Source organism: Penicillium samsonianum (assembly GCF_028829775.1).
Source record: "Penicillium samsonianum strain IBT 33392 chromosome Unknown utg000010l_segment0_segment0, whole genome shotgun sequence".
Classification (NCBI taxonomy): domain Eukaryota; kingdom Fungi; phylum Ascomycota; class Eurotiomycetes; order Eurotiales; family Aspergillaceae; genus Penicillium; species Penicillium samsonianum.
The window spans coordinates 79,519-104,459 of record NW_026643268.1 but is presented as its reverse complement, the minus strand read 5'-3'; the positions used below and the strand labels follow the sequence as shown (position 1 = coordinate 104,459).

Sequence of the window (24,941 nt, the reverse complement as noted above, 5' to 3'; positions counted from 1 at the left end):
GTACAGACCATGTCCTTCACTGCATTGCAGGCTCACAATGTCTGACTATTTCATTTTTGAATTTTCTGTGTATTGAGTGCAAACTAGAGTGGGGGGTTGCAGCAACGTCAAGAAGGAAACTTATCAACGTTGTAGTAGACTGATGCTGGTTCATATTTTAGAAATCGATTCGATATTACGTTATATTGTTTCACTTGGGAGTTGTCATGGTCTATATAATAGCTAAGCTTTCCCTATCTATTTGCGCTTTTTTGAAAGCTTCTATCGAAAGGATTGTATTCGAGACCCTGTCCAAACCAGACGAAAAGCAAGTAAATGAACTCTCATCTTTGGAATATTGGGCCTGGTAATTGAATAAGCCCCTGCAAAGCTGGTCATAGAAACTCGTTCAATATCAGGAGCCTCATCCCGTTCCCACAAGATGTTCGTGCAAAAGATCACCTGGTAGCTAATCGATCCCATATGTCCGACAGATACTCCGCAAATTTCCTTTCCTCAAGGGGAGTATCCGTGAACTCTGTCTCTTCGCTGCTCCTCCTCCCTTTCTCTCACTTTTCCATTATTCTGCCTCTCTATCTTGCACTCATCGCCGCCCCCTTTCTTTTACTCTGGCCCCACCGACTACTGCGCGTTTGCTTTCAGCCCGACGCGCTGCCCCTTTCATTTTTAACGGAGATGCCGCTCGATCCGACATCCAGCTTGCAATGCCTATCACCCAGAAGCGTAACCACTTTGAAATCAACATTTGAACAGTCAGGATATCCTATCCTTCTACCCAAGTAGCTCCCCTCGCCAGCAAATTCCGACATGTCGAGGTAACAGATATATGAGTTGACAGACAATTCATTCCGGTAAAAGCAAGGCATTTAGTGTGCCTGAGCTTGACCTATTAGCTTCGAGTTAGGCAAAAGCCCTAGCTATCCGTCCACCGTCACGCTGAGTCTCTTGTTGATTGCATATCACCGACAGGGATTGAAACAAGATGGGAAGAGCTGTTGTGTTGGCAGTAAGGCTGACTGAAGGCTCCGCAACTGATTGGTGACTAGAATGTCCGTCCGTAACATGTTGGAAGATAGGAACCGCGGTAGATTAATACCACAACCTTATAGGTGTCAGATTCAATGGTAAAATGAGCGTGTCTTATAAAGAGCAGCAAGTTGCTTAGCTCTTTAAACTATAGGGCATATAAAGTAGCGCTAAGCCCTAAGCAAGTCATACCTTAGGTGGCTACTATATGAAGAAAGTAAATTCAAACGACGGGACGGGACAGGTGTAATTCCCGCTGACAACTGTCAACTCAACAAGGTCACACTTTAGCATTTTGCTCCAAATGCCTTCCCATGGAAGTAGGCGTTTTGTATATGAGAACGGAGGTACCTAATTCAACATATATGAAATTTTACATGGACAGCATATCTTCGGTGTAGGGGAATTTTCTCACGTGATGCTCTTGGGCACCATATGCGGTTAAATTAGGAATCACATGGTTCTGTATAAAATTGTTAGTTGGTGGTTCACAGTCAATCCTAACAATGGAGGATGGCGACTGACCTCATCCAGCACGAAACCATGTTCGTAGTGATGGCCAAAGAATTGGGCCTTCGCTGTTCCCCCATTTTGTCCGGCAAGATCCACGCGAACTCCCTGCGCGCTCTTACGGCTGGCGTCACGGTCATGAAAGTTGAATGGCACAAGCATGACAGAACTAGAGCTTGTGTGCTGTAGAGTGTTGGGAATGTCTCCCGAGTGTGGTACGTGGTGATTTCCCAGATTAAACCATATCACACTGAAAGAGAGCGTAAGTTATGGAAGACTAATATGAACGGTGACAGGGATAAAGCAAGGTGTATAGGCCAGGGATTTAATGCTTTCAACAATAGGAAGAGCGTTTGAGGCATGAACTCAAGGAGACGTTACTCACAGATCTTCTTGTTCGATCTCCTCATCATCTAGATACTGACTAAAATCAACCATAGGCTGATCCGTGTTGAAGGCATTGCGTGGGCTGGCACTTCGCACTTCGTCATCCTTCTGTTTCGTCACCCAAAGGTCTTTCGTGGCCCACATCGCCGCTCTGCCCAGACTGCGAGAGCCTTCGAACGCCAGATGCGCGGGTGTACCCATCCCCGAGCCAGGCATAATACGGTAACCACGAGTCTCTCCCCACTTATTTTGCGAATGATTGTTCGTCACAATATACATAGATTGTGAATTAGAGGGCCAGTTGAAACCACATTCCTTTGAAATGGGAATGCTGCTGAGCCCCATGGTATGCAATCCCTCCCCTTCGGACCAAGGGTAGGATTTAGTTTTTGGCTCAATATCCACTTTGATGAGGGTATTCTGAGAACCAATGATGTCAAAGTCGGCCTTGAAGTTGATGACATGATCGTGCATGCTAGTTGAAAATTGGTCATGCACGCGAAACCCGTATTCCTGGGTTTCACCAGGCACTAAATACGCACCTTGAATGTACCCACTGGCCCGTACTTTGATCTCAATGCTTCCATCCAGATAGAATACATAGTCAACAGTATAGTCATAGTTTCCAACTACAGCCGTGGTTCGCAGCACGAGGTAATTATTTCGAGAAATGGATACATAGAATGATGTCGAGTGTCGCTGCAGGGGATAATCCGCCGTATACTCGAACAAGCATATAGTCTTTTGCCGTCGCTGGGTGCGCTCAGCATCGTATATAATTGTGTCCATGAAATCTGCATAAGCGGGGCAGTCGTAGCCTAATTCATGTTAGATCAATATTTCATGTCTTTGGATGCAAAAAGTGATGAAAAAGGCCACTGACCGGGAACCAATTCGAACATTGCACGACCCATGCCAAAGAAGCTGTCCAGATATGCCACAGCTCCCTGAAGTGGGTCACTACCGGCATACTGCGCCATGGCCTCCTGAAGGCCCAGTTCGTACAGAATGCGGTCTCCTTGAAAGCGTACGTCGAACAAGGTGATCCCCGTTGCCTGCGCAAATGACCAGTAAAAGGTAAAGCCCATCCATGACACATACTGGGCATGGCGGTCTAGTTGATACCGTGGCCCTCCTGCGTGAATCATGATAGGCGCTGGCTTTTCTCGCTCATATACATGAGATGAGAACTCCTCGATAGTGGTCCAGGGCCCATCATGGTTCGGTGGCAATTTGTCAAATCCGGGTGATTGCCATGCAGCGCGAAAATCTTCCGTAGAGTGATACAAATGTCCATTGTAATACCATCGGAGCACTTTCCATTTGTTTGGATCTCGTCCAGTGGTGTCTAGCTTGACGTAAAGACCTTGTGGAAGAAGGGTTCCTGCTTCGGCGCGACTTCCAGCCCGCTGGAAACTACACCAGCGCAGGATGCGACCATCTTTAACCCAGGGGTCGCGGAAGCTCATCTCCAGACCATCTGGATCGAGTTTTCCGTCTGCATTAATTGTGCTTCCAAGGAGATCCTGCGTGATATCGGCCACAGATTGAGCGATTGAGTAGGGCCAGTGCTTGAAAGAAATTGCATCAGGTACAAGATTTCGCGCATGTTCGAGCTCTGTCCGATGACGATACTCAACGGGGTTTATTTTTGTGTCTTCCGACACGGGCAACGGACCCACAATATACTCATCCCAGTATACTTCGGAGGATGTGCCATGGTGGACGGCGATTCGCGCATATCTTGGGGTAGGTTTCTCAGATACACCGGTAATAAACCTCAGGGCATCCTTCTTAGTGGGCCGAGACAGTTCAATTCCGTGAACAAAGTTGTCCCACAATGTAGCATTCACGGCGGCTGTGAGGTTGAGATCAGAGGCAACAGAATGGACGTGCTTTAGAACGTCCACAACTTCCCGATCGGACAAATCTGCCCATATGTTCTGTCGCGGAACAAAATTAGAAGAGGTGTCGAAGTCCGAGGGACGCGATGACGCTGTGTGATTTATTTCACGCGGCACAAAGAACGGTGCAGCTTGACTGAAGAAAAAGAAAACAGTGAGGCTGATGACCAACACTCCAGTCATTGTTGCCACAATGAGTCGTGGAGTGAAGTGCGATGGCATGGCGGGAAAATCAGATATTCTGAGTTGGGGAGAAGGGTAGGAGGATGGGGAGGGAGTCCCGTATTTATAACCTGATCAATGCTATTACTTGACTATCCCACTGCAGGAGCTATTTAAGAGCTAGACCAATCTGCGGTCCCACAATGGCTATCTGCACCAGTATTATTGGCATAAAGCTGTACTCATTGTCCTTCAAGTAAATTACTTCGGCATACTTGCTTCTGCTCGGATTTTGATAATGTCTCTTCCACTGGTAAAAATCACCTCCACTCCTTCCTTTATCACCAAAGCCGAGACAATTCCCGTACAGACCATATCGACTATTCTAGAACTAGGATAGAGATATCCCGTGACTATAGAAACAAGTGATAGAGCGTCCGAAAAAGAAGCGAGTCGATGGTGCGCGGTTGACCGAGCCACAGGACGTGGGGCTGGGTGTTATGGCTTCTTTTTCAATAAGGACCCCCCCAATAAGAACTATGAGCCCGATGGTGACAGCACCGATGTTCTCTGTCTTTATTCGAGTACCACCAATTTCCAATGAAGAATTGGTTGAGTCTAGAAACAGAACGCCCATTGCAGTGAGGTCGGTGATCGAATCGGCCAACGAACGCAGATCATCAGCTTTGAGTGTTTGACTATGCAGTAGCCATCCGCCGGTGATTTTCGCGGTTGCCATCCCAATATTGGCAAAGAGTCCCATATAGGTGAAATTGAGGTGCTGTCGTTGGATGCTTGGGGCCATAGTGACTCGAAGAGGGCAAAGACTGAAGCTTTTTCCGAAAGGCCAAATTTAAGTAGAGGGGCGACGAGTAGGGGGCCGTGGGATTTATATAGATATAAGTGTGCTTGCTGGTACTAAAGCAGCAGGAATTTGATCTCGCAACTATGAGGGTTTAGAGACACTCAAATACTGTTGTAACCATGTATATTTCAACAAACCCCTTATCGAACTGGAGCTCTATTGGATGGCACGCTTCTTCTCTGTCCATAATCCTCATCCGTATACCACATCGATCCTAGCCAGACACTGAATTCAAGGTCGAAGAATGTTACTGAAAGGCACTCAGTTAGTCATCTATGTATCTGCCTTCATGACCCGTATCGAATGACGAACCTATTCAACTCTGTTCCGTTGAGAACATTACTCGCTATTCTCTTCAACGTCACCCTCTTCGTACTCGCGCTTGGAAGGAGAAGGAGGGGCTGTTGCAAATCTGGTTAAGAATCTCTTTTTGGCCAGCCGGTCAATTCACGTACGAGGGCTTGTGCCACGCAAACGAAGCTTCATTTCAGAGATATCGATGACCTCAGGCTGGGCAGCTGGGGCAGCGTTTGCGAAGGCCACGGCGTTGGCAGCGCCAAGGAAGGAGGTAACAGCGCAAAGAACGAAAGAGAGCTTCATTTTTGATTGCGGGTGATGATTTGGTGATACTGGGTTTGTAAATATTGATATGTACGATTATTCTGTGGCAATGGATAGAGACTCCACGACCGCGATATTTATGCTTTTCCAGCTCAAAGTATTATGACCTCCTCGCCTCACGGAGTCACGCAAGATCCTCGTGGTATGAGTGAGAATAGGGGATTGAGTTACACCGACAACCACAAAAGTCCCTGTCTCAACGACTCGGGAGGGGGGGGGGGGGCGTTTGTGTCCGCTGTGTGCTCCGTCTGTTGGTTGAGGGGCTCAGTGCTACCCTATTATATTTCTGTAGTAAATCATATCCAATCAACGGGTCGATATAGATTGATCAAGGCTCGATACCGATTCAAACAGGAAATTGATCGCCTGGAATGCATGCACGAGCTTGCCACGCTGTATCTTATGCATGAGAACAATCCTTTTCTGTTGATTGCTAGGAGCCTGGGCTATGCGCTAGCATGAGTGAGCGGAAAAACAGCCATCTACCCATGTCGTGGTTAGGAGTGCCCTTTTGGGCAAGCTTTGCGAAGCCATCTTGCATTTCGCTAACGCCTAGCTTGCCTGGTATTTTGTACCGTCCTTGTAATGTCACAGCCAGTAACAGATATGTGAAATTCAGAATATACTAATAAATTGATTTGGGAGTTCTACCTTTACTTTCCAGACATCTTCGGACTGCAGAACCTCTTGCTTTTTGCTTCAGCATCTGTGAAGAGATGGTATGTAGCATTTTGCTTTCTCCTATGAGTGGAATTAGTATGAGCTTGACTATTAACGTGGAACTTTAGGGTATCTTAAACCGGGCCCTGTTGATTGCCGCAGTGCCACTATTGGCCGCAATTGGCACACAAATAGCCTTCTACCAAGACGATGCCACCAATTTCACCAGATGCGCAGACCAAAGATATAACACAGAGATTCTCTCCGTTGATCCTCTCGTTATTCATATCGACAATTTCGTCAGTGAACAAGAGATAGACTACGTCATTCAATTAGGGTAAGTAATTCACCCCAGAGTCCGACGATTTTGCAGCTAACATGGGTTCACAACCATAAAGGAAGCCTCTTTTCCAAGATTCCCAGCTATTTGACGATGCGCAGGTGCGCTCCGTCGACAAACCGTACCGATCATCGTCGACTGCATTTTTGCCATACGAAGACCCAGTTTGTCATTGTGTTGGGCAGCGAGCGCTGAAATTTCTGGGTTTTATCGAACACGAGGCATATGAGAGGCTACAGCTTGTGCGCTATTATCCAGGCCAGGAATACAATTTGCACAGTGATTGGTTACATCGGCCGAAAGTCAGTCGTTCTCCACAGGATCAAGGGCGGGAATATAATCGCCTAGGAAGTTTCTTCACTTATCTTGGGGGCAATGCGACCGGTGGCGAGACTTACTTCCCCTTCGTTAACGGGGCAAGCATCAATGCGGATGGCCGAAAATATGCTATCCCGGCCAGTGGTCAAGGGCTGGTGGTGAGACCGACCAAGGGAAGTGCACTATTCTGGATGAACCTCCATGCCAGTAATGGAACGGGCGATGAACGGACATTCCATGCCGGCTTACCTGTTCATTCGGGAGTCAAATACGGGATGAATGTCTGGACCAAGCATTACAAGTCATTTCCCATCATAGGACCATACATATCACAGGAAGATCGGCCGCAGGATACTTAGTTCCAGAATGTTGTCTTAGAGTGACGGATGCTTTAGGGTCTAGTCGGGATGTTGAGACACGAAACAATAATATATCGAATCAAACAACCAATGATATTATAACCGCATTTTTGTCTTTGAGGTACTATATTTCCACATCAGGAAGAATAAGAATATTAATGTGTTGGATGCCTGATCTGAGTGCCTGAGGCATCATATGGGACAGAGCCTATATAGTCAGATTAGCTCTCTCTTCCTCCCTTTCCTCACTTCTTCTCTACGTCCGCTTTCTTTTTAAGAATCTCAGTATATTGTTTCTCCATCTCTTGAACCTCCATTATATCGTGATCACATGATAATGGATAACCAAAGTCTAGTCTAGATATTTAATCTGGAGAAATACACCATACCGGATCAAATCCCGCATTTAGTGCGGATCACCCGCACACAAAATACGACGCAAATAATTTCAATTAATACAGCAAATTCAATGATTAAATATAAATGAAAACTCTGCACCCCTATCTATGTACGGGATGCCTACTCCGTTGTTCTCGGCCGGGCTGTCTTAACAGGGTAGTTGGCACCGACCTCAAAAATGCGAGGCTAGATCCAGCTCGCAGCGATGGAGACTGCGACTCCACTCATGTGATAACGCATCCTTCATGCTAACCCGGTGGCTGGCATTGGATTGCAACATACCCCTCATCAATGGGCGGGCGCGCATTGGAATATGATTCAGAATCATCTCCACAGTGGCTTGGAGGTGGATCATATCCGGGGGCGACGGCCCCTGCGGCACGGACGGAGAGAACATCGCAAATTGATCGGCGTGGCTCGCCATATTCCAGGGGGCCGTGGGGGCCACAAGTTGACAATAGACCATCCCCACAGCCCACACGTCAGCGGCAAAGGGATCGTAACTACTGGCCTGATAAGCTTCCAGCGGCACGTTCGGCGGAGTACCGAATTTTCCTACTTTGGCACATTAATTTACTTATCACGAGTCTGGCTTCGGGATCGAAGTTGCATGTGCATGAAACAAGTGGGTATGGGATTGAGACATGCAACCAACCTTGAACCGACGCTTTTTGAGCATTGTCAAAAAAATGGGAATGACCGAAATCGATGAGTTTAACACCCGTATCATTTTCGAGTAGGATGTTGCTGAGCTTGATATCCAAGTGGGCCACCCCCTGGTCATGGATGTGAGACACCCCATCCATGATCTGGCGGAAGACACAGTCCCCTTCATCGCGAGTAAGGACGCTGCCATTACCCATGACTCTGTCAAATAACGTTGTTGGTATATATGGCATGACTGTATACCAAGTTCCATTTTCAGCAAAGCAGTCCAGGATCGTCAATAGTCGGGGGTGGTGAAGGCGAGCGGCAATAGCAACTTCGTTGTAGACACTGGCTATGTAGGCCTCTTCCGAAACCCCCTTCCGTTTGCTCCGAAACTGTTTCACTGCGTATGATCTTCCATTCGGTAATTGATAGTGATATACTGTGGCTGTCGCCCCGGACGCCTGTACGTTTCGGATTGAGCCATATCGTGCTAGCTTTGACGAAGGTAATCCCTTGCGCTCGCTAAAGGCCAAAATTAAGATGATGAGGGCAACGGTGTATAGGATACATTTTGTTAATATTTTGAAGGAAATCATAGTAGCAATATTCCAAATTTTGTTATCGGTGTGTTGGAAGTGGGATGTGGGAAAAGGAGGAAAATATGTAAAGAAGTTGTACAGAGGAGCGAAAGATATAGTAATAGTCTAACTGTCTTGTTGAAGATGATTTGCTGCCGTTGTCAGGCTTCACTCTATTCCCTACCGTAGAACTAGTAGTTGATCAACCGGACAAACATTCACAATAGTTGTATTTGATACTTGATTATATATCAAGCAGATAGAAAAATGGTCCACGATGTGTTATTTGGCTTGCACTTTTCCCTAGTCAAAACATCTCTTCATTAATATGTTCATACCATATTTTGTTCCAGATTTGATTGGAAGCGCTGAGTGTTGCACACGGGGATCCCCAGTATTGTTCGAATGCAAGTTCATCCAAAAAATCGCATTTCCAGTAATAGGCTTGGTAGCGAATCCAAGACCATTGTCGCTGTTGATGTTACTGAATTTGGCTGGATCTGCATCCTGAGGAGCAGGATACAAATGATGGAAACAAGTTTCTCCTCCCTGGGGATCATCTCCCATATAGGCGAAAAAGCTTGCCGCCCGGTTACATGTCAGGCCAGATGCCAGCTTGGGTGGAGAGGCGAACCAGTCATGGTGAGGATCATGTCTTTCGTTCTCGCGGTACTTAACCACTTGAAGTTGCTCAAACCCGTCATGGGTAACAAACCCAACGAAATCAGTCGACCGTTGAATAATGCACTCAACCACTGGGTCATCCATAGGAAGGCGACATGAACTAGCTATGCGGCGAGACGTGTGATCCTTTTGGTCGGGGTGTTTATCTTCGTGATACATAAACGTCTCTTGGCTGTCCCTAACCCCATTGCCAAGATATCAGTATTGTTTCGCTTTTCGAGGTGAGTTTTTACTCACGCTAGCTCACGCAGATGGGTAATCTCCCAGTTCGACATGAATCCATTGATATAAATTGCCAAAGGATCGAGGGAAACTATCTCAGTAGTATAGTTTGAAGCACCACATGGCATGTTGGTCATGTTCACCTGGTGCGAACCAGTCCATTCTTCCCACATCGATCGGAAGGGGCTTGTAAATACAGCCAAAGGAACCAAGGCATATTGCATCCATTTGCTCTGTTATAATTTTTCATTAATAAAAGGACGCCGATAGTTGATTTAGTGAGGGGGGTGTTCTTGAATACCATCTTTGCAACGTGATACCAGACACTCAATGGTAATGACGACCTGGAGTGACAACAGTTGTGGAAGGCTACGACATTCTCCATGATATCAGTCCGGGTTTATGGCTCTTGGATCGGATGTTGCGACTGCCCAAAGCCGCTAGTAATTTCGTACTAACGCACGAAGCGAAACTGAGACAGAAACACCGTGCACTGCATTTGGCCCCTGCATTGATAGCCTTGTATTAGCTGCAGACGCTGGTTTATCTCCGTTGTATGCTTCCAAGATTACCTCCAAATATTGTGCTTTTAGGGGCTGTAATTATAGAACCGCCTGTTTGAACGAGCTTGAATCAATACCGTTTTGGAGTATCATTTTTGTCATAATACATCATCAAAACATTTAGATACATGTATGTACTGTATCTTTCGAGTGCTCTTTGTCTGACCCCACCCACCAGTGGGCACTCCACCTTCCCTTCCCCCAAATCGATCATTGTGCCGTCTCTATTAAAAATAATCTTGCTGGCAGGTCTCTTTCTAGCTCTTATCATTTCCCTCGACTACATTTATCTCTCCCTGTCAGTACCAAAAATTAAAAAACTGGAATCTTTTCAAGCCTAGGCCACTTTGACCTTTTCGAAAATGGCAACACTTCCCGATCTACCTACTTTCAATCTCAGCCCGTCCACACTGCTGGATATTGCGACAGACTTGGTGAACCAAGTGCGACAAGCTGCGAATGACCTAGTCAACCATGTTTCGCCGCAAAACGCAACATTTGAGAATACTCTTCGCCCGCTGGCAGATATTGACAACGAGCTCAAAGGAAAGGTTCAATACCTAGCCTTTTTCCAAGCGGTTTCCCCTTCGTCTGAAATGCGTAACGCATCGTCAGCGGCTGTGAATATGGTAGATAAAGCATACCTGGGTATTTTCCAAACACCGACTCTTTTTGCCTTGGTCAACGCTGTTTACAAAAACTACGTCGATACGAAAAGCGAAGACCAAAAACTTCTCAACATGATTTACTCCATGTTTATGGAAAATGGGCTTGAGCTTGAAGGGGATAAGCGGGACCGATTCCTTTGGATCTCAAATCGTCTCATTGAGCTACGAGTTGCATTTATGGAGAATCTTAGCTCTGACCCTGGCTATGTGTGGAAAGACCAGTACGAGCTAAAGGGGGTAGCCACAGAAAGCCTGCAAGCATTACCTATGCATTCCTCGACTAGCCAAAGGGGTATCAAGCTCAAGAAGCCAGATATCACTATGGTATTGACTCGGTGTCATATCGCTGAGACACGAAAAGAGGTATTTCTTCGGAGCCAAAATATCTTCCCAGACAATCTTGAAATATTTAACGAGGCAGTTATCCTTCGGGATGAATCGGCCCGTTTGCTTGGATTTTCATCATTTGCAGCGCAGAAATCGAGACATAAGATGATTAAATCGCCCCACGATGTTGACCAGTTACTGGATGAACTTTACAATCACTTGCAGCCCCTTGCGCAGAAGGAGTTAGGAACGTTACAGCGCCTTAAAAAGCGAGATGGAGAAGATGGGGATCACTCTTCCTGTTCCCTTTATCTCTGGGATTTCGACTACTACCAGGATCGTTTACTACGAGAAAAGTACGATACCAATCATGAGCTGATTGCGGAGTACTTTCCCACAGAGATCACAATTCGAGGAATGCTGAAGGCCTTTGAAACAATTTTTAGCCTGTCAATCGCACCCATTGAAGTCACTAAGGAGCAGATTTGGCATTCCGACGTTCGAGTCTTTAGTATGAGAGATGAACAATCGGCTTTTCTGGGATTTCTTTACCTTGATATCTACCCTCGAGAGGGCAAGTACAACCATGCAGCCAATTTTAACATCTATCCTGTTCGTGCCTAGGTGAAACCATATCAGGGAAAAGTCATTAACACATTACTTCAAGTCTTACTCCTCCGTGGGAAAACAGAAGCAGCCGGTTGCCACCGCATTGGTATGCAATGTCTCACAACCATCGTCAGAGAAGCCGGCTCTTCTACAGCATCGAGAATTAATTACGATTTTCCATGAGTTAGGTCACGGTAAGCGAAATTAATATTAGAAATGTGGAATTTATATATACTAATGTTGGAAAAGGCATACATGATCTCCTCGGAAGATCCAATTATGCGATGTTCCACGGACATCGAACAGTTGCAGATTTCGTTGAGGCTCCCAGCCAATTGCTAGAATATTGGTGTTGGGTCCCTGAATGTCTCCAGATGCTTAGTTGCCACTATTCCTACGTCTCCGACAAACAATGGCCTTCTACTCTTGTGCAGCCTCCTAAGGAGATCCCGGAAAATCTGGTCCGCAGCCTCATTGCAGCTAAAAAGGTCAATCAAGGGATTCTCACTCTCAGGCAACTTGCATTCAGCAAATTCGACATGCAAATCCACTGCCCTAGTTCCCACCATCTCATTCAGTCAATCCGTACTGGCGAAATTTATAACTCGCTCCTGCAGAAAATGACACTTCTACAGGGCCCTGAGAATAGGATAAACTGGGGGAATGGACATGTTACTACTTCACACTATATGTGGGGCCAAGAAGCAAACTATTATTCCTATCTCTAGTATGTTTTACCGCCATTTATATAGAGAGGTATGCTGGTTATTAAATCATCTTCTAGCACCCGTATATTGGCGGCTGACCTTTGGTTTTCCAATTTTCACTCAAATCCAATGAGCCGTGATGCTGGTCTCCGGTACCGAAAAATGATACTAGCACCCGGAGGAAGTCATAATGAGATGATGGCCCTCGAGACATTCTTGGGGAGGTCGCCCACACTTGACGCATATCTTCGAGATATCGGTGCTCGTGAATGAAGGATCATGTTGAGAAACATAGAGCCGAGTACTGCATTGAGCCGCTGTTGAGGGAAACTTCTTGCCTTGAGCAGATAGGACCTCTGCTCCTCTCCAAAATTGACACCTCTTTCTCTCTCTCTCTCAGTTCAATCCATGAACCAAACCCGCCGTAAGGTACCTGTGCCTCGAATGATTTCTGTCATATAAAATCCCTCTGCTTTTATAGTTTCAATATCAGATATCTCACATTATATCCCATTCCTGGTCGTAATACAAAATTCGCGCCTTTGAATCATAATTGCGAATATCAAGCGGTTCAATTCTAAACAAATCGAATAATTCCCCTAGGTATATCAAAGCCCAATGGAAATACTATACTATTTTGGGAAATTTTCATAACTCGATTGTCAAACGCCATCTAGGCCAGTGTATAATTGTACTCCCCATATATCGCTCGGATTGTTGAATCGAGTCTTCCGATCATATGCATTGATTGCTTGGAAATCATCATCAGCCAATCGAACATGCTGAGCCTGTAGATTCTCCAAAGCTCTGTCTTCGTGTTCACTTTTAGGGATGACGACTATTCCCCGGTGCATTCCCCATGAAAGTGCTAGCTGCGCCACTGTTATCCCGTTTTTTCGAGCCAATGAGATCAAGAAAGGGTCTTGTAAGAGGGGCGTATCGGACGAATTATAGATTGGATTCATATTCCCAAGAGGCGAATAAGCGATAACACGGAGTCCTCGAGCTAGGTTCCAGTTCACGAAAGCGGTTTGTTGAAGATAGGGATGAGTTTCGAACTCGTGTACGCTGGGCCGAACCCGGGCATGTCGCAGGATCTGCTCTACCTGAGCTTGGTTGAAATTTGAGACGCCAATCTGCCGCACAAGTCCTTCTTTCACGAGCTCTTCCATTGCCCACCAAGTCTCAAGAATGTTGACGTTGTCAATAACATCCTTGTGACCGGTATCTGGCTTAAAGGCGACTGGCCAGTGCATCAGATATAGGTCAAGGTACTCTAACCCAAGGTCTTCAAGCGTTTTGACAACCGCTGGACGCACAGAAGATGGTTCATGTGCGTCATTCCAAATTTTTCCTGTAACCCATAGGGAGGATCGTGGAATCCCTGATTGGACTATGCCCTCGCCAACTTCTTTCTCGTTGCCTGGAGGATATGGTTAGCTATCAAGTTTTGAAGAATTTTGATATGGCTAGAAGTTAGCAATTTCCTACCATATATTAGTGCAGCATCAATATGTCGATATCCTTTTTCGATAGCAAATTTGACAACAGCTGAAGCCTGTGTTGGAGTGTTAGAATCGTAGGCCCTTTCGTCTGGAGAATTTTCGAAGTCGAAGTCAGAGAAATAGAGAGACAGAAAAAGAAAAATACCTTTGACTTTGGAATCTGCCATGTTCCCAGCCCAAGAGGTGGAATATAGAGCAATGGGGTTGTCTTGTACTCAGCTTCGTAGTTCTTGCCTGAGGTCGCCAAGAACGGCTGGTATTGCTGGAATAAATTGACCATCACAACAAAAACCACAAGCGCACCGAATGAAAAAATTGACCAACGAAGGATCATTGATCGGGAGTTAGCCATGGTTGTTGGAAGCTTGTTCTGGGGTGAGGGGTAACGAAGATGGATGGAACGAGGTGGGCGTCGCGGGTTGTTATGAGTGCCTTAGGCTAACTGACAATGTACTAGGTATATCATTTGCTAATTGGATCGGAGTTACGAGCTAGTTACCTGACATTACTTATCATACATCTTTCAGGATAACGCGGTTCATACATATTCAATCAAGTACACTGCAGCTGGCAATTTCGGGCATTCAAATAAAGTATATCCATGAAATGAGACTGATTGCCAAAAGACTCTTAAAAATACTGAGGTGGCCAAAAGTTCATCGCTACTTTGCTGCCCTCAGCAACAGGAAGAGCAGCATGTAGAGTACGTTCATCCCCAGTCCCATCAGAACCCAGATTAACCCAGAAGATAGCATTGCCGCGCCGTGGAGGGAACAACAGCCCCAACCCATTTTCACCTGTCCAAAACCGGCCCTTTTGCCCAGCTCTCTGACATTCCGTGCACGAATCGTTCATACCATTGATGAGCGGGAAGTAGGTTTCCCCTCGAGTGCAATTGTCATCCAGATAGGCCAGAATAGTAGTCCGCCGATTATATAAACGACCGGACCGATTTTGAGGCACCATCCACCAGTCGAAATGGAGATCATTCTTCTGCCCCGGCTCATATTTCACTAGCTGTGGGTTTCCATAGTCACCTAGGACTCGCTGTGTTCCGCCGTGGAAATCAAGCGCCCGTTGGCCGATACATGCGACTACAGGGTCGGATTTAGAGAGATAGGCAGAACTGGATGTTTTTCTTTCGTCGGGTATGGCATCGTCGGTGAGGGAGTTGCCTTGGTATGTCAACATTCGTTTATAGCGTGACTGCCTGTATTCGTTGCTTGTGTCAGCATCGTTGGGTAAAAGAGCGATGTGAGTCACAAACCCTTCTTCTAAGAGCCACGACACCTCCTTTTGCGAGAGGAAGTTATTGATGTATATAACCAAAGGGCTCTGTGAAACAATCTCCACTGTATACTGATGATTCGGGCAGATGGTGGCGATGGGGATGGCCGCGCTGCGGTGCCAGCGATAGAATAGTAGAAGTAACACCAAAGGGACGGCTGCAAGCAATTGGAGGCTTCGAGCTAAGCTCAAGTGCTTCAACTTCATTATTATTTCAGTTGCTTCAGCAGAATTATTGTCAGGGAGTGTGCGTATAAGAGTGAATTAACGTACATACGTAGTTATATGTAACGAATTGGCCGATTTCAGATATGTGAAATGGTAATTCACGGTAAATACTAGTACGTATCTAAGTAAACCAATACGGGTACGGCGCAGTCTCAAGCTAACATCGCACTTCACGAACAGGGTATAATTCGTGAGTTAATGCAATGTTCGATAGACAAAAATAGGGTATGCAATGGAACCACATGACCCTTCTTGATGTATATTCCGGGAATATTCCCGGTGTGGTCCGTAAACTCCTATTTGTGGCTAAAGTCCGTCGTTAATCCCGTCCTAAACGGGTTATACCGATATTCTCCCCACTTTACGTACTATATTGGTTCCGGACAAGAAGATGAGACATGCAATGAAAACTCACAACCCTTGTTGATGCATATTTTGGGCATATTCCCGGTGTGATGTGCGGACTCCGACTACTCCGTAGTGAATCCATGTTCACTCCAGCTGCAGGCCAGCAATCCCTTCCCAAATGGGCTGTGCCGGGAGTCCCCCAATTTATATATTAAATTAATTACTGATAAGAAGCAGAAATTGCGTGGTTTTGGTTTGACCTAGCCTTTGTGACGGCGAAGCTAGAGGTTGGCTAGCGCGAGCATCTTGAGCGTCGCAGCAATCGAAGATGGCTATGATTAGCACCAAACAGCGGGGTTTGGATATTAGATGCCCAAATCCTATTGATATTCCAAGGTTGTTGTGAGCCTTCACTGAAGCAAAGATTGAACCGTCCATTCCGAAAAGTATCATTGTTACCCTGATTCCCACCTATGATTCTTACATCGCCCGGAAGCATATTCAGACTACCGACGACCTAATGCCACTCAAAACATTATTTTCCATGCTATGGGACGAATCATCCTATCTAGTCTACACTCATATCGAGTCTGAAGTGATTGATCAAGAGGGTTTCGATTGCGAGCATAAATCCACCGAGCAGTCAAGAGTCCAGAGAGTCCGAACGCATAAGATTCTGACATGGGCTATGCCCATCTTCTTTACATCTTGTGTGGCCGCCTTGTCGGTAGCGTCTTTCTATATCGGGCGACGTAGTGTTATATATGAAGCCCAAACCTATCGCACAAAATCGGATTTCATCTTCGGCGATGGTTGTATCTCCTTTTTATCGAGACTTTATGTAGTCTTATTAATATTCATTTGCAGGGAGGCTGACTCTACAAATAGTGCCCATCAAGAAAGTTCGATGGATCAATGACCACCGATTCATGGAGACAGACCCAATGGCCGGTCGTTTTTGGTCCAACAAGGAGGGTAAATGGACTGTTTGGGATCAGGTTCATCGAGGTGAGAAGCAATAGGGGCCTTAATTCATTACTTCCTCACTAACTTCAGCGTTGCCAGGATCCTGGATTCAAATCGCCCCATCCGAAAAGCATGAAATCTTCGGAGGTCTTCCCTTGAATCTATACTCAGCCAATGGGTCCTGGCCAAATGGCAAAGAAGGATACGTTCCAACAGTCCTTCACCAACTTCATTGTGTGGTACGTATCCCCCATCATCAGTTGCCGCCATGGCCATTCACGGAGTAATTAGGCTGACACATAGTACCAGGGTATGTTGAACCACTTCAAGCTAGAGTTACTCCATGGCAATATGCTAGACGCGAATAAGTTAGAGCACATGGGTCATTGTATCGAGTATCTTCGCCAGGTAAGCTCGCTGATTGTCTTTAAAATTACATACTCTGCAGCGCCTAACCAAGAAGCACAGTCGGTGATGTGCTATGGAGACACGGCACTCGAGAAACCTGCCGACCATTCCAACTTTGTCCATGTGACAACTGAAGAGACAGAACACATATGTCGGGACTGGTCTTATTTGTCACAGCACTTCTGGGATTCTTCGATCGATTTTATCTGGGGCACTGAGCGACCGATGACGGTGTTTGAGAACTTGGATGCGGCCATGGGAGACCCAGCCCGTAAAATTCTGGACACCCAGAAAAAAGAATGATGTCAGACTGCGATATGGCACTTCTAGGCGCTAAGCAAGAACCGAGGTCTTTGTTATTGTCTGGTGGTAAAACATGTTGTCTTATTTCCCACAGATGACTTCATATTTCTGCTGCCGGCAGGATCTGTTTACCTGAGCACACTAGATGCAGTAGGCAGCTTGGGAATCGTTAGCAAGTGTTGAAGATATTACTCGCTAGTAGATGAGATCATGAAGCTGAAGTACAGTATTTATATACTGTAGGCTGTAGAGCATATAAAGGAGTGGAAAGGATCAGACTAAGAGTGATCATTAATCTAGGAGATGTGACGAGAGATCCAAACACAACTAATTCCGTATTTATCAGAGAAATGATGTCCTTGCCCGTTTCTTGATATCAAATTGTTGGATGGCCTATATACCCTTGTTTGTTGGTCCTTCTCCCATTGATTAGATAGATTTTAGTCAATAAGGTCGCGCTTTGATCAGTTCAGCTCTAATTTCAATTGGTATAATACTCTGCCAATGGCCCTCACATCATTTTTAGAGAGGCAACGCTAGACGCATATTGGCATTAGACCAGAGAATACTTCAAGCAGTCTTTCACCAGGGAACTTCGTGGAAAGTAAGAAGACGTACCTGCGCTGTCTGGAACAGTCCCTGTGGGCGTGACAAATTGAAAAAAATTAGTTCGTCTACGCTCCCTTCCAATAGAAATGCTCGCATACAAGGACGTGTGATTAAAGGCCCTCACTAATACAATGCCCCAGGTCGAGAAAGAAGCGCTAATTCCCTCCCTCAAATCCTTAATAATAGAGACCTATCCTACTCCTATCCCCGGGAATGTGCAACTATCATTTTTATTCTTACCCACCATCATATACACCGTTCACAGTTGAGAAATGCCCTGAAGCAGCCCTTTCTTCACCTATATACTTGAAGCTCGCTTGCCCATTGAAGGAGCCTCCACTCCGTGTCAACATGGGCACCCGAGATCTATTCTCTTTTGATCATATGAGCCCAAGCTCATATACTTCAACGCAATATTCTTCAGAATATCCTATGAGACTGGGCGACAGATGTCTTGTGACTGGCTCCGAAAACAACAGCTTCGTCTACTAACAACTTCCTCCAGCACGACTTGCGCTCTCTTCATCTCCCATATCCACGCCCCCCAAATATCGCGCGATCCAACCTTTTGGCTGCATTTCTGTTAGGAACCGTGAGAATGCTGGTAATGCCGAGCTCAAAAAATTGGACAACGACTCTGTTGCAGATGCGGGTTTGTGGCGAATTCGATTAGCCGGGCATTTTCTTGTCTTGTTCTCGAACTGGTATGGTGGCGTTTTATTGTGGAAACGGCGATGAAGATCTTCAATTGTGAGTGTGAGTTTGGTTGGAGAGACGGGTTCGTGGGTTTTGGGTGTCGATTGCGGTGGAGATGTAGTCGGGTGCTGAAATACAGAGGCATAGGTTGGTTGTGGACTATTTGGTGGGGAAGTTATGGTCTGTGTCGGTTGGAGGGGTTGGGGAGGTTGGGGAGAGTAGGTTGGGGAGAGTAGGTTGGGGAGAGTAGGTTGGGGAGAGTAGGTTGGGGAGAGTAGGTTGGGGAGAGTAGGTTGGGGAGAGTAGGTTGGGGAGAGTAGGTTGGGGAGAGTAGGTTGGGGAGAGTAGGTTGGGGAGAGTAGGTTGGTCGAGGTAGTTGATTTTGGGTCGAGTATGGCGGACGACGGTTTAGCACGGGAATCGTGGTTGGTGTTGGAACGATCCTCCACTATAGTAGATACTGTATACTGGAGTCGGCGGCACTCGTTTCGAGTTGTTTCCTGTCCGAGGAAAAATGGCGGCTAGGAGTTGACTCTCTAGGCGAAGGGGATGCAGTGATTGGGTGGGGGAATGCGTCGGGGGTTTCTAAGTGTTGTTTCAAGTCCAGGTACAAGACCTGCCATATACAGTCTGCTATGTGTAGTTGCTGCACCTCTTCGATAGGGGTGCTCTTGAAGATGGCTAGGCGCTTGGCCGATTGGCAAGCAAAACAGCATGCCAGGTCTCCTACCCGAGGCTCGTAGTAGAAGCCATTCTGGGCCAGTTGAAGCGGCGGGACGCCAGTGAGCACTTGTCCTTGGAATGAAAGAGCTCTGGCGGCGATAGTGGAGTAGGTGGTCGAAATAAGGAACTCCTCCTGGACGTTGTGATGTCGGGTAACTCGTTCGGGTGGAGTTGCGGGGTGCGTAGCTTTCGAGATAGGAGATGGGCGACGGGGGGTTGGGGGTGGCTTCTTGGCCGCCCTGTGGCCTGGAAGCTGAGATTTCATCCTTCACTCTTCCGCATGGTCGACGTCGTACAGACGATGGATGGACAGATGGATTTCATGCCCTGAAACGAAGGAACGGAGTGGAAGGGGTTACCAACCCCACGGCTGCCCGACGCCGACGTTGACCCTGCCAAAAACACAGCGAGAAACACACACCCTCCTCCCCCGCCAAGCCTCTCTCTCATTGGTGCTTGGTTGGATCCCAGGTCACGTTCCTTCCTCCTCGTGTTTGTTTGTCTTTGTTCGTCTATTTGCTCGCTTGTCCTACTACCTGCATGTATGCTTTGCAAGGTTCATCCTCGTATATTGTGCCGGGTACCCTTCCTGTCAGCTATTGCAATAATCTGCCTATGCCAGTGCTGCATCCTCATCATGCTGTCTGCCTGCTGCAGTCTTCCTTCTTGCGACTCGCCTGTCATGCTGGCTCGCCTACTTACCCGTCCTTTGCACCAATCCTTTCGCGTGCCTCTATCTTTTTGTTTTACATCCTCTGCTTTTAAAAATTTTGCCTGCTCTTTGCCAACGAGATTGCTAAGTAAGACAAACTTATGATTCGTTGTGCTTGAGTAGTGGAAGCTCTTTGCTATGTAACTTCGAATTATTCGTTGTCTGGACTACAGGCCTAGAAGATCGACTAGCCTACGAGCGTTGGTCAACTCAGGCCGCATTTAATCCTACTTGGATCCCTTTACAGAGGCTACTATAACTGAATTTCATCCAAATTCGTGATATCTGGTAAATATTGTGAAATTTGGCAAAACATGCATCATGATTCAGCAGAAGAGGTGGCAGATATGTGTTTTCTATACCTGAGCGGTCTGTACTGTCCCAAGTAGCTCCTTGGCATATCCTGCAGTAGTTGCTGCCGCATAGCACTGCCATGCCTTATTTCTGTGCGAATCTGAGTAGTTCCAAATTCCTCGAATCACAAGGCAAGGGAACAAATTGATCAATCCCATGGTTTCCATCTCAATGCAGTAAATGACCATTTGGTGGGAAATAGCATCGCGGGCAAGACCACTATTGATGACTGAACTAGTCCATCCAATAGGACCATAAAAAACAGCAGGTCTGCCTCTATGCTTCGGCCGTGGTATCACTTGAGAAGGGTCACATTCAAGACAATTTAGTATGCCTTTATTAAGATGCTCGTAATATGCTGGGAAGAGCAAGTCGCCTTCAGGGTCCGGAAAGGAGAACGGAAGACGCATAGCCGGATTCGCCTCTAGCATCTCTTCAATATGACGTTGAATTTCACTCTCCCTTCTTATATGTCGAGCTTGCAGTGTCGCAAGTGCGTTTCCGAGTTCTCTTGGTGGCGTCTGGAGTGCACCAGTCTCAGCAATGCTCTCCCCACTCCCTTTCAAGAGCCTAACACCTCCTGAAGAAGACACGGGGGAGCCAACCACAACATCGCCGAGGCGTATATCAATTTGATGGTTTGGAACTCCTCCAGCAATTCCAACCAGCAGCCGAATCCTTATATTTGGAAAACTGCGGAGCATCCCCGATACAGCAGTGCTTGCAACCCCAGTCTCCATGGCTCCTGCAGGTATACAGAGAAGGACAACATTGTGTCTCTGCATTCCCCCTAGTGTGTACGTGTTTGTATCATTTTCGACCTGTGGAAGAGCCGGATGTTGTTCGTCCAACATCCCTTCAGCCACTGCATATTCTATAGGACGAGTACAGACCCATCCTACATTATAGTCTTTATGTGTAGATCTTGCAGAAGTTCCCCATGAGGCTGTGACTTGAGTTTCACGTGAGGAAAGTGCCTCTGACGCCAAGCGCTTTGCCTTCCGTGAGATAGAGCGAGTGTCTTCCCAGACCCCAGCAGCCGTCATGCCCGAATCTGGATCGAGATCTTGCTCGATCTGCTTCTCCAGGATTTGCATTTCAAGGGCAGTTAATTGGTCTTCCTGGCCCTCCGAAGCTATGCGAGAACCTGCAAGGTCGGTCGAACTTTGAGGATCAAGGCCAGCCTCTGTTGGTGGAACTACTTCGGTGTCGCTAGGGTTGCTTGAGTTTTCTGACAAACCTTGAAAAGAGATAAGTGCGGACTGGCTAGTTAGACCGAGATAGTCGTCGTACGACTGCTCACTTGTCCCTGTAATGTGGAAGATCCTGCCTCCAGGGCTGCTGCACAGTGATGCGTTAATCGCAGCCACTGAGTTTTCGAGGGACATTCGCATAATACTAAAATCATTAACGTCTTAACAAGTCGCAAGGTTTCATGTACTCACTATATAATCGGGGGTGTTCTGTCCTTCGTGGTTTGCAAGTTGGCCAAGTCAAGTGCTGTATTAAGAATCCTGTGTTGATTCCTGAGTGCGTCTAAATAGAACAGCAACTTTTTCTTACCACAAAATACCCATTTAACTCGGAAACCGAACTGCTTGAGCTTCTTGGGGCTTTGTTTGAACCGGGTAAAGAAGGAATCCAGTGTGTTCTGTAGGCGATGGAAAGGCTGGAGAATCTTATCACAAATGTCGACAACATCCTTTATTAAGCTTCGCGAATCGAATGGAATATCGGGTGTCGCTAATATCTGCGCTCTTATATGATTTAGCAGTTGGGAAAATTGATTGATTTCTACTGCATATAGCCGGACCTCCTCTCCTGCAGAACCGATGCCGTCCGCAATTTGATATAATCCCCTTACAACTTGGAAACCCAGGGTGACAATTCCAACAATGCTAGCCGCAATGCTGAGCGGATCAGCCATGATAAAAACAAAATGCGTAAGATAACTTTCGAACCACTTGAATGGATGGAGAAGGCCAGATGTGTTGTACCCGTTTTCGAAACAGCTACCCCACTTTATCACGTGACAAAATGATATGGATTCTGTATAGGTTTGTTTCTGAGGTAACTGAAAGTTGTCAAAGTTGTAATTGTCTACATAGTAACAAGGTCCTGTCCTTACTTACATGAGTAGGTAAAGCCGGGGAGGGGCTGAAAGCCCCCGGTTCTCGGAGTATTTTACTTCCTCACTTTCTTCGACAAAATCCAACTTAGGCAACGCTTACCAATGAACTATTTCTTGCCCTCTACTTCCTGTCTCTCCTTTACAACGTTTCAGGGCCAGAGCGTGCGCAGCGCGCGTCACCAGTATATCGCTTTGCGAGTTGGATCCCAGGTCACGTGATGTATATAGATCTATAGGAGTGGCTGCCTGTTAGGCAGACACTCCGCTAGGCAGCAGGGAGAGGAGCTGCTGCAACTACAAATAGCTGGATCTCTCCATATAGATAAAAATCACACTTGTACCTCAATCCAGAGTTCAACTTTGCGAGAGGTCGGGGTAAATGGAATCTACTACTACTACTGTACCGGATTAAGGTCGGGCCGCCTACCCAGCCCTTCCAGGATTGTGTAATTCACAATCCCCTCGCAATGCTCCGGCTTGACCCTAGCCAACCAGATCATCTGCTGTTCTTTCTTCCGATAGATCAACACGTTTGCAGAGAACTTGTGACCCCCAACGTGGGAGACGATGTAAATTCCCACACCGCCAGGTCGTTCATCATCCATATCTCGGTAAAGATCATGTCCGCGCAGATGTCGCTCCATCTCTTTTTTGATCAACGGTGCGGTAATTCCACAGCGCGCATCACGCCGCTTATGCGAGCACAGCAGGACTACATAGTCATGTGGACATGGTCGGGAGGTCAATCGTGGACTGCTGATGGATTGGGTTGAATTACCCGGTGGCACGTCAATGAACGTTTCGACCACGCTCTGGGCATCCGAGTAAGAAACATTATCCACAAAGGTAAACGATGGCAGTAGGAGGACTGTTGTCTTAGAGGTATCAGGCACCTCTCCACCCGGTGGAGTGAGGTTGGACACGGAGATCATGAGACGCTTTTTCGCACGCAATTAGCATATTTCCAAGGCACTGCTCCCGGGTCAAATAAACAAACACCATGCTTGGACTTTGCGTCCGATTTGAATGCCTCCATTAAACTTCCATCCTCTTGGTCGACCTTCCGGATCATTCTGTTTTCCCCGTTGCAACGAGTATGTGCGCGTGGAACTCTTTGATAAATCCGTACATCGGAAGTGTGGTGTCAATCTTGACGTTTTTGGGACATTTCACGGTGCAGTCATTGCAGTCGGTGCGGCAGTCGTCTCCGTCGACCTTCGGATCGACTTCAGGAAAGATGTATTTCGGGCGCCTGCCAGTGATCGCCAGTAGTGAGCGAAACATGGTAAGGGTAATCAAGCCTTTCTGATAAAGCTGGGAGAGTCGATGAGTTGAAAATCATCAAAGTGGGTCAATGAAGCAAGCTATTATCTTGGGGATATGGCAGAGTTCAAAGAGAAATATAGCTGCATTCCTTTTGAAGAGAGGGGAGGGGAGTAAGGAAAAAGAGAATGAGGATGAGAGAGAAGGGAGATGATCCCAGCTACCTATCGCAAGGCTCCTTCCATCTCTCAGCTCAAGACATCTATAGTTGTCTGAGGTTTCCAAGGTTTCCACATATTATTTTGAGATGTCTCAATCAGGGACGGGGTCGGAGTTAAGATTCGAATTATTCGGATTTAAACCCCAATTGGTAAATATACCGAAATTCCCGAGGCCCTTTATTTTCTCCGATGCTATCTCCGAGGCTGAGCCTTTGCAAGATGATGTGACAGTGAATATCTGGACTTGATTGGGGTTTCAGGATTGGGCTCCGCACATGTCAATGTGTAAAAAAAAGTACGTCGTAAGATTTCAGGGCTGAAAACCCCACCGGGTAGCGTGTCTTCATTCGGGATTTTGTTTAAATGACAAATGTTAAATAGAGCTAAAATTGGAATTGGATATATATAATTGACCTCAGTTATATCCGTTTTAAATTAGCACTCTGGGAGGGTATGAAATCTGTACCATGCCCTATAAGGAAGATCCCCAAAGTCAAAACCTTTCGTTAGAGTGCGATACATGACGTTCGCGAGCCACAGTATGACCAATTTTGTGTTGTTGCCCAGTTCGTTCAACTACTTGGTGTTGTGGCGTCCCAGCCGAGCCGACTCTAGGTCTTTGAACTG

At 46.5% G+C, this 24,941-nt stretch overlaps 13 protein-coding genes across 13 annotated transcripts; 3 read left to right on the top strand and 10 right to left on the bottom strand.

Moving 5' to 3' along the window:
• Positions 1-1,399: 1,399 nt before the first annotated feature.
• On the bottom strand, positions 1,400-4,049 carry N7471_013681 (membrane copper amine oxidase; the record flags this gene model as incomplete). The annotated part of the gene is made up of 4 exons (XM_057286399.1): positions 1,400-1,489; positions 1,552-1,786; positions 1,922-2,741; positions 2,807-4,049. 4 exons carry the CDS (start codon positions 4,047-4,049, stop codon positions 1,400-1,402), a joined length of 2,388 nt encoding a protein of 795 aa, XP_057128878.1.
• Positions 4,050-4,380: 331 nt separating this feature from the next.
• N7471_013680 (uncharacterized protein) lies at positions 4,381-4,794 on the bottom strand (the record flags this gene model as incomplete). Its single annotated transcript, XM_057286398.1, has 1 exon — positions 4,381-4,794. One exon carries the CDS (start codon positions 4,792-4,794, stop codon positions 4,381-4,383), a length of 414 nt encoding a protein of 137 aa, XP_057128877.1.
• Positions 4,795-5,193: 399 nt separating this feature from the next.
• On the bottom strand, positions 5,194-5,454 carry N7471_013679 (uncharacterized protein; the record flags this gene model as incomplete). The annotated part of the gene is made up of 2 exons (XM_057286397.1): positions 5,194-5,255; positions 5,310-5,454. The coding sequence occupies 2 exons, from the start codon at positions 5,452-5,454 to the stop codon at positions 5,194-5,196; spliced, it is 207 nt and encodes a 68-aa protein (XP_057128876.1).
• A 737-nt stretch (positions 5,455-6,191) lies between these two features.
• On the top strand, positions 6,192-7,152 carry N7471_013678 (2OG-Fe(II) oxygenase family Oxidoreductase; the record flags this gene model as incomplete). Its single annotated transcript, XM_057286396.1, has 3 exons — positions 6,192-6,194; positions 6,264-6,472; positions 6,534-7,152. The coding sequence occupies 3 exons, from the start codon at positions 6,192-6,194 to the stop codon at positions 7,150-7,152; spliced, it is 831 nt and encodes a 276-aa protein (XP_057128875.1).
• A 571-nt stretch (positions 7,153-7,723) lies between these two features.
• N7471_013677 (map/microtubule affinity-regulating kinase) lies at positions 7,724-8,798 on the bottom strand (the record flags this gene model as incomplete). Its single annotated transcript, XM_057286395.1, has 2 exons — positions 7,724-8,106; positions 8,129-8,798. 2 exons carry the CDS (start codon positions 8,796-8,798, stop codon positions 7,724-7,726), a joined length of 1,053 nt encoding a protein of 350 aa, XP_057128874.1.
• Positions 8,799-8,886: 88 nt separating this feature from the next.
• Positions 8,887-10,056, bottom strand: N7471_013676 (uncharacterized protein). Its single transcript, XM_057286394.1, has 3 exons — positions 9,988-10,056; positions 9,702-9,919; positions 8,887-9,642 (listed from the first exon to the last, which is right to left on the bottom strand). The coding sequence occupies exons 1-3, from the start codon at positions 9,988-9,990 to the stop codon at positions 9,084-9,086; spliced, it is 780 nt and encodes a 259-aa protein (XP_057128873.1). The 5' UTR covers positions 9,991-10,056; the 3' UTR covers positions 8,887-9,083.
• Positions 10,057-10,611: 555 nt separating this feature from the next.
• N7471_013675 (M3 family metallopeptidase) lies at positions 10,612-12,891 on the top strand (the record flags this gene model as incomplete). Its single annotated transcript, XM_057286393.1, has 4 exons — positions 10,612-11,856; positions 11,912-12,047; positions 12,103-12,580; positions 12,638-12,891. The coding sequence occupies 4 exons, from the start codon at positions 10,612-10,614 to the stop codon at positions 12,831-12,833; spliced, it is 2,055 nt and encodes a 684-aa protein (XP_057128872.1). The 3' UTR covers positions 12,834-12,891.
• A 331-nt stretch (positions 12,892-13,222) lies between these two features.
• N7471_013674 (aldo/keto reductase family protein) lies at positions 13,223-14,417 on the bottom strand (the record flags this gene model as incomplete). Its single annotated transcript, XM_057286392.1, has 3 exons — positions 13,223-13,983; positions 14,052-14,118; positions 14,211-14,417. 3 exons carry the CDS (start codon positions 14,415-14,417, stop codon positions 13,223-13,225), a joined length of 1,035 nt encoding a protein of 344 aa, XP_057128871.1.
• A 278-nt stretch (positions 14,418-14,695) lies between these two features.
• N7471_013673 (uncharacterized protein) lies at positions 14,696-15,559 on the bottom strand (the record flags this gene model as incomplete). The annotated part of the gene is made up of 2 exons (XM_057286391.1): positions 14,696-15,275; positions 15,333-15,559. The coding sequence occupies 2 exons, from the start codon at positions 15,557-15,559 to the stop codon at positions 14,696-14,698; spliced, it is 807 nt and encodes a 268-aa protein (XP_057128870.1).
• Positions 15,560-16,204: 645 nt separating this feature from the next.
• N7471_013672 (uncharacterized protein) lies at positions 16,205-17,765 on the top strand. Its single transcript, XM_057286390.1, has 5 exons — positions 16,205-16,743; positions 16,817-16,936; positions 16,994-17,133; positions 17,198-17,302; positions 17,363-17,765. Exons 1-5 carry the CDS (start codon positions 16,449-16,451, stop codon positions 17,603-17,605), a joined length of 903 nt encoding a protein of 300 aa, XP_057128869.1. The 5' UTR covers positions 16,205-16,448; the 3' UTR covers positions 17,606-17,765.
• Positions 17,766-18,702: 937 nt separating this feature from the next.
• Positions 18,703-19,898, bottom strand: N7471_013671 (uncharacterized protein; the record flags this gene model as incomplete). Its single annotated transcript, XM_057286389.1, has 2 exons — positions 18,703-19,069; positions 19,372-19,898. The coding sequence occupies 2 exons, from the start codon at positions 19,896-19,898 to the stop codon at positions 18,703-18,705; spliced, it is 894 nt and encodes a 297-aa protein (XP_057128868.1).
• An 803-nt stretch (positions 19,899-20,701) lies between these two features.
• On the bottom strand, positions 20,702-22,626 carry N7471_013670 (nucleoside phosphorylase domain-containing protein; the record flags this gene model as incomplete). The annotated part of the gene is made up of 2 exons (XM_057286388.1): positions 20,702-22,097; positions 22,145-22,626. 2 exons carry the CDS (start codon positions 22,624-22,626, stop codon positions 20,702-20,704), a joined length of 1,878 nt encoding a protein of 625 aa, XP_057128867.1.
• A 599-nt stretch (positions 22,627-23,225) lies between these two features.
• Positions 23,226-24,114, bottom strand: N7471_013669 (sucrase/ferredoxin-like domain-containing protein; the record flags this gene model as incomplete). The annotated part of the gene is made up of 3 exons (XM_057286387.1): positions 23,226-23,768; positions 23,828-23,903; positions 23,960-24,114. 3 exons carry the CDS (start codon positions 24,112-24,114, stop codon positions 23,226-23,228), a joined length of 774 nt encoding a protein of 257 aa, XP_057128866.1.
• Between the last annotated feature and the right edge of the window lie 827 nt (positions 24,115-24,941).

Coding starts and splice junctions, on each gene's coding strand:
- N7471_013676 (XM_057286394.1), bottom strand. Junction 9,643..9,701: donor ACCCATCTGCGTGAGCTAGC/GTGAGTAAAAAC, acceptor CAATGGGGTTAG/GGACAGCCAAGAGACGTTTA.
- N7471_013672 (XM_057286390.1), top strand. CDS start 16,449: ATGCCACTCAAAACATTATTTTCCATGCTATGGGACGAATCATCCTAT. Junction 16,744..16,816: donor TTTCATCTTCGGCGATGGTT/GTATCTCCTTTT, acceptor CTCTACAAATAG/TGCCCATCAAGAAAGTTCGA. Junction 17,303..17,362: donor GTATCGAGTATCTTCGCCAG/GTAAGCTCGCTG, acceptor CAAGAAGCACAG/TCGGTGATGTGCTATGGAGA.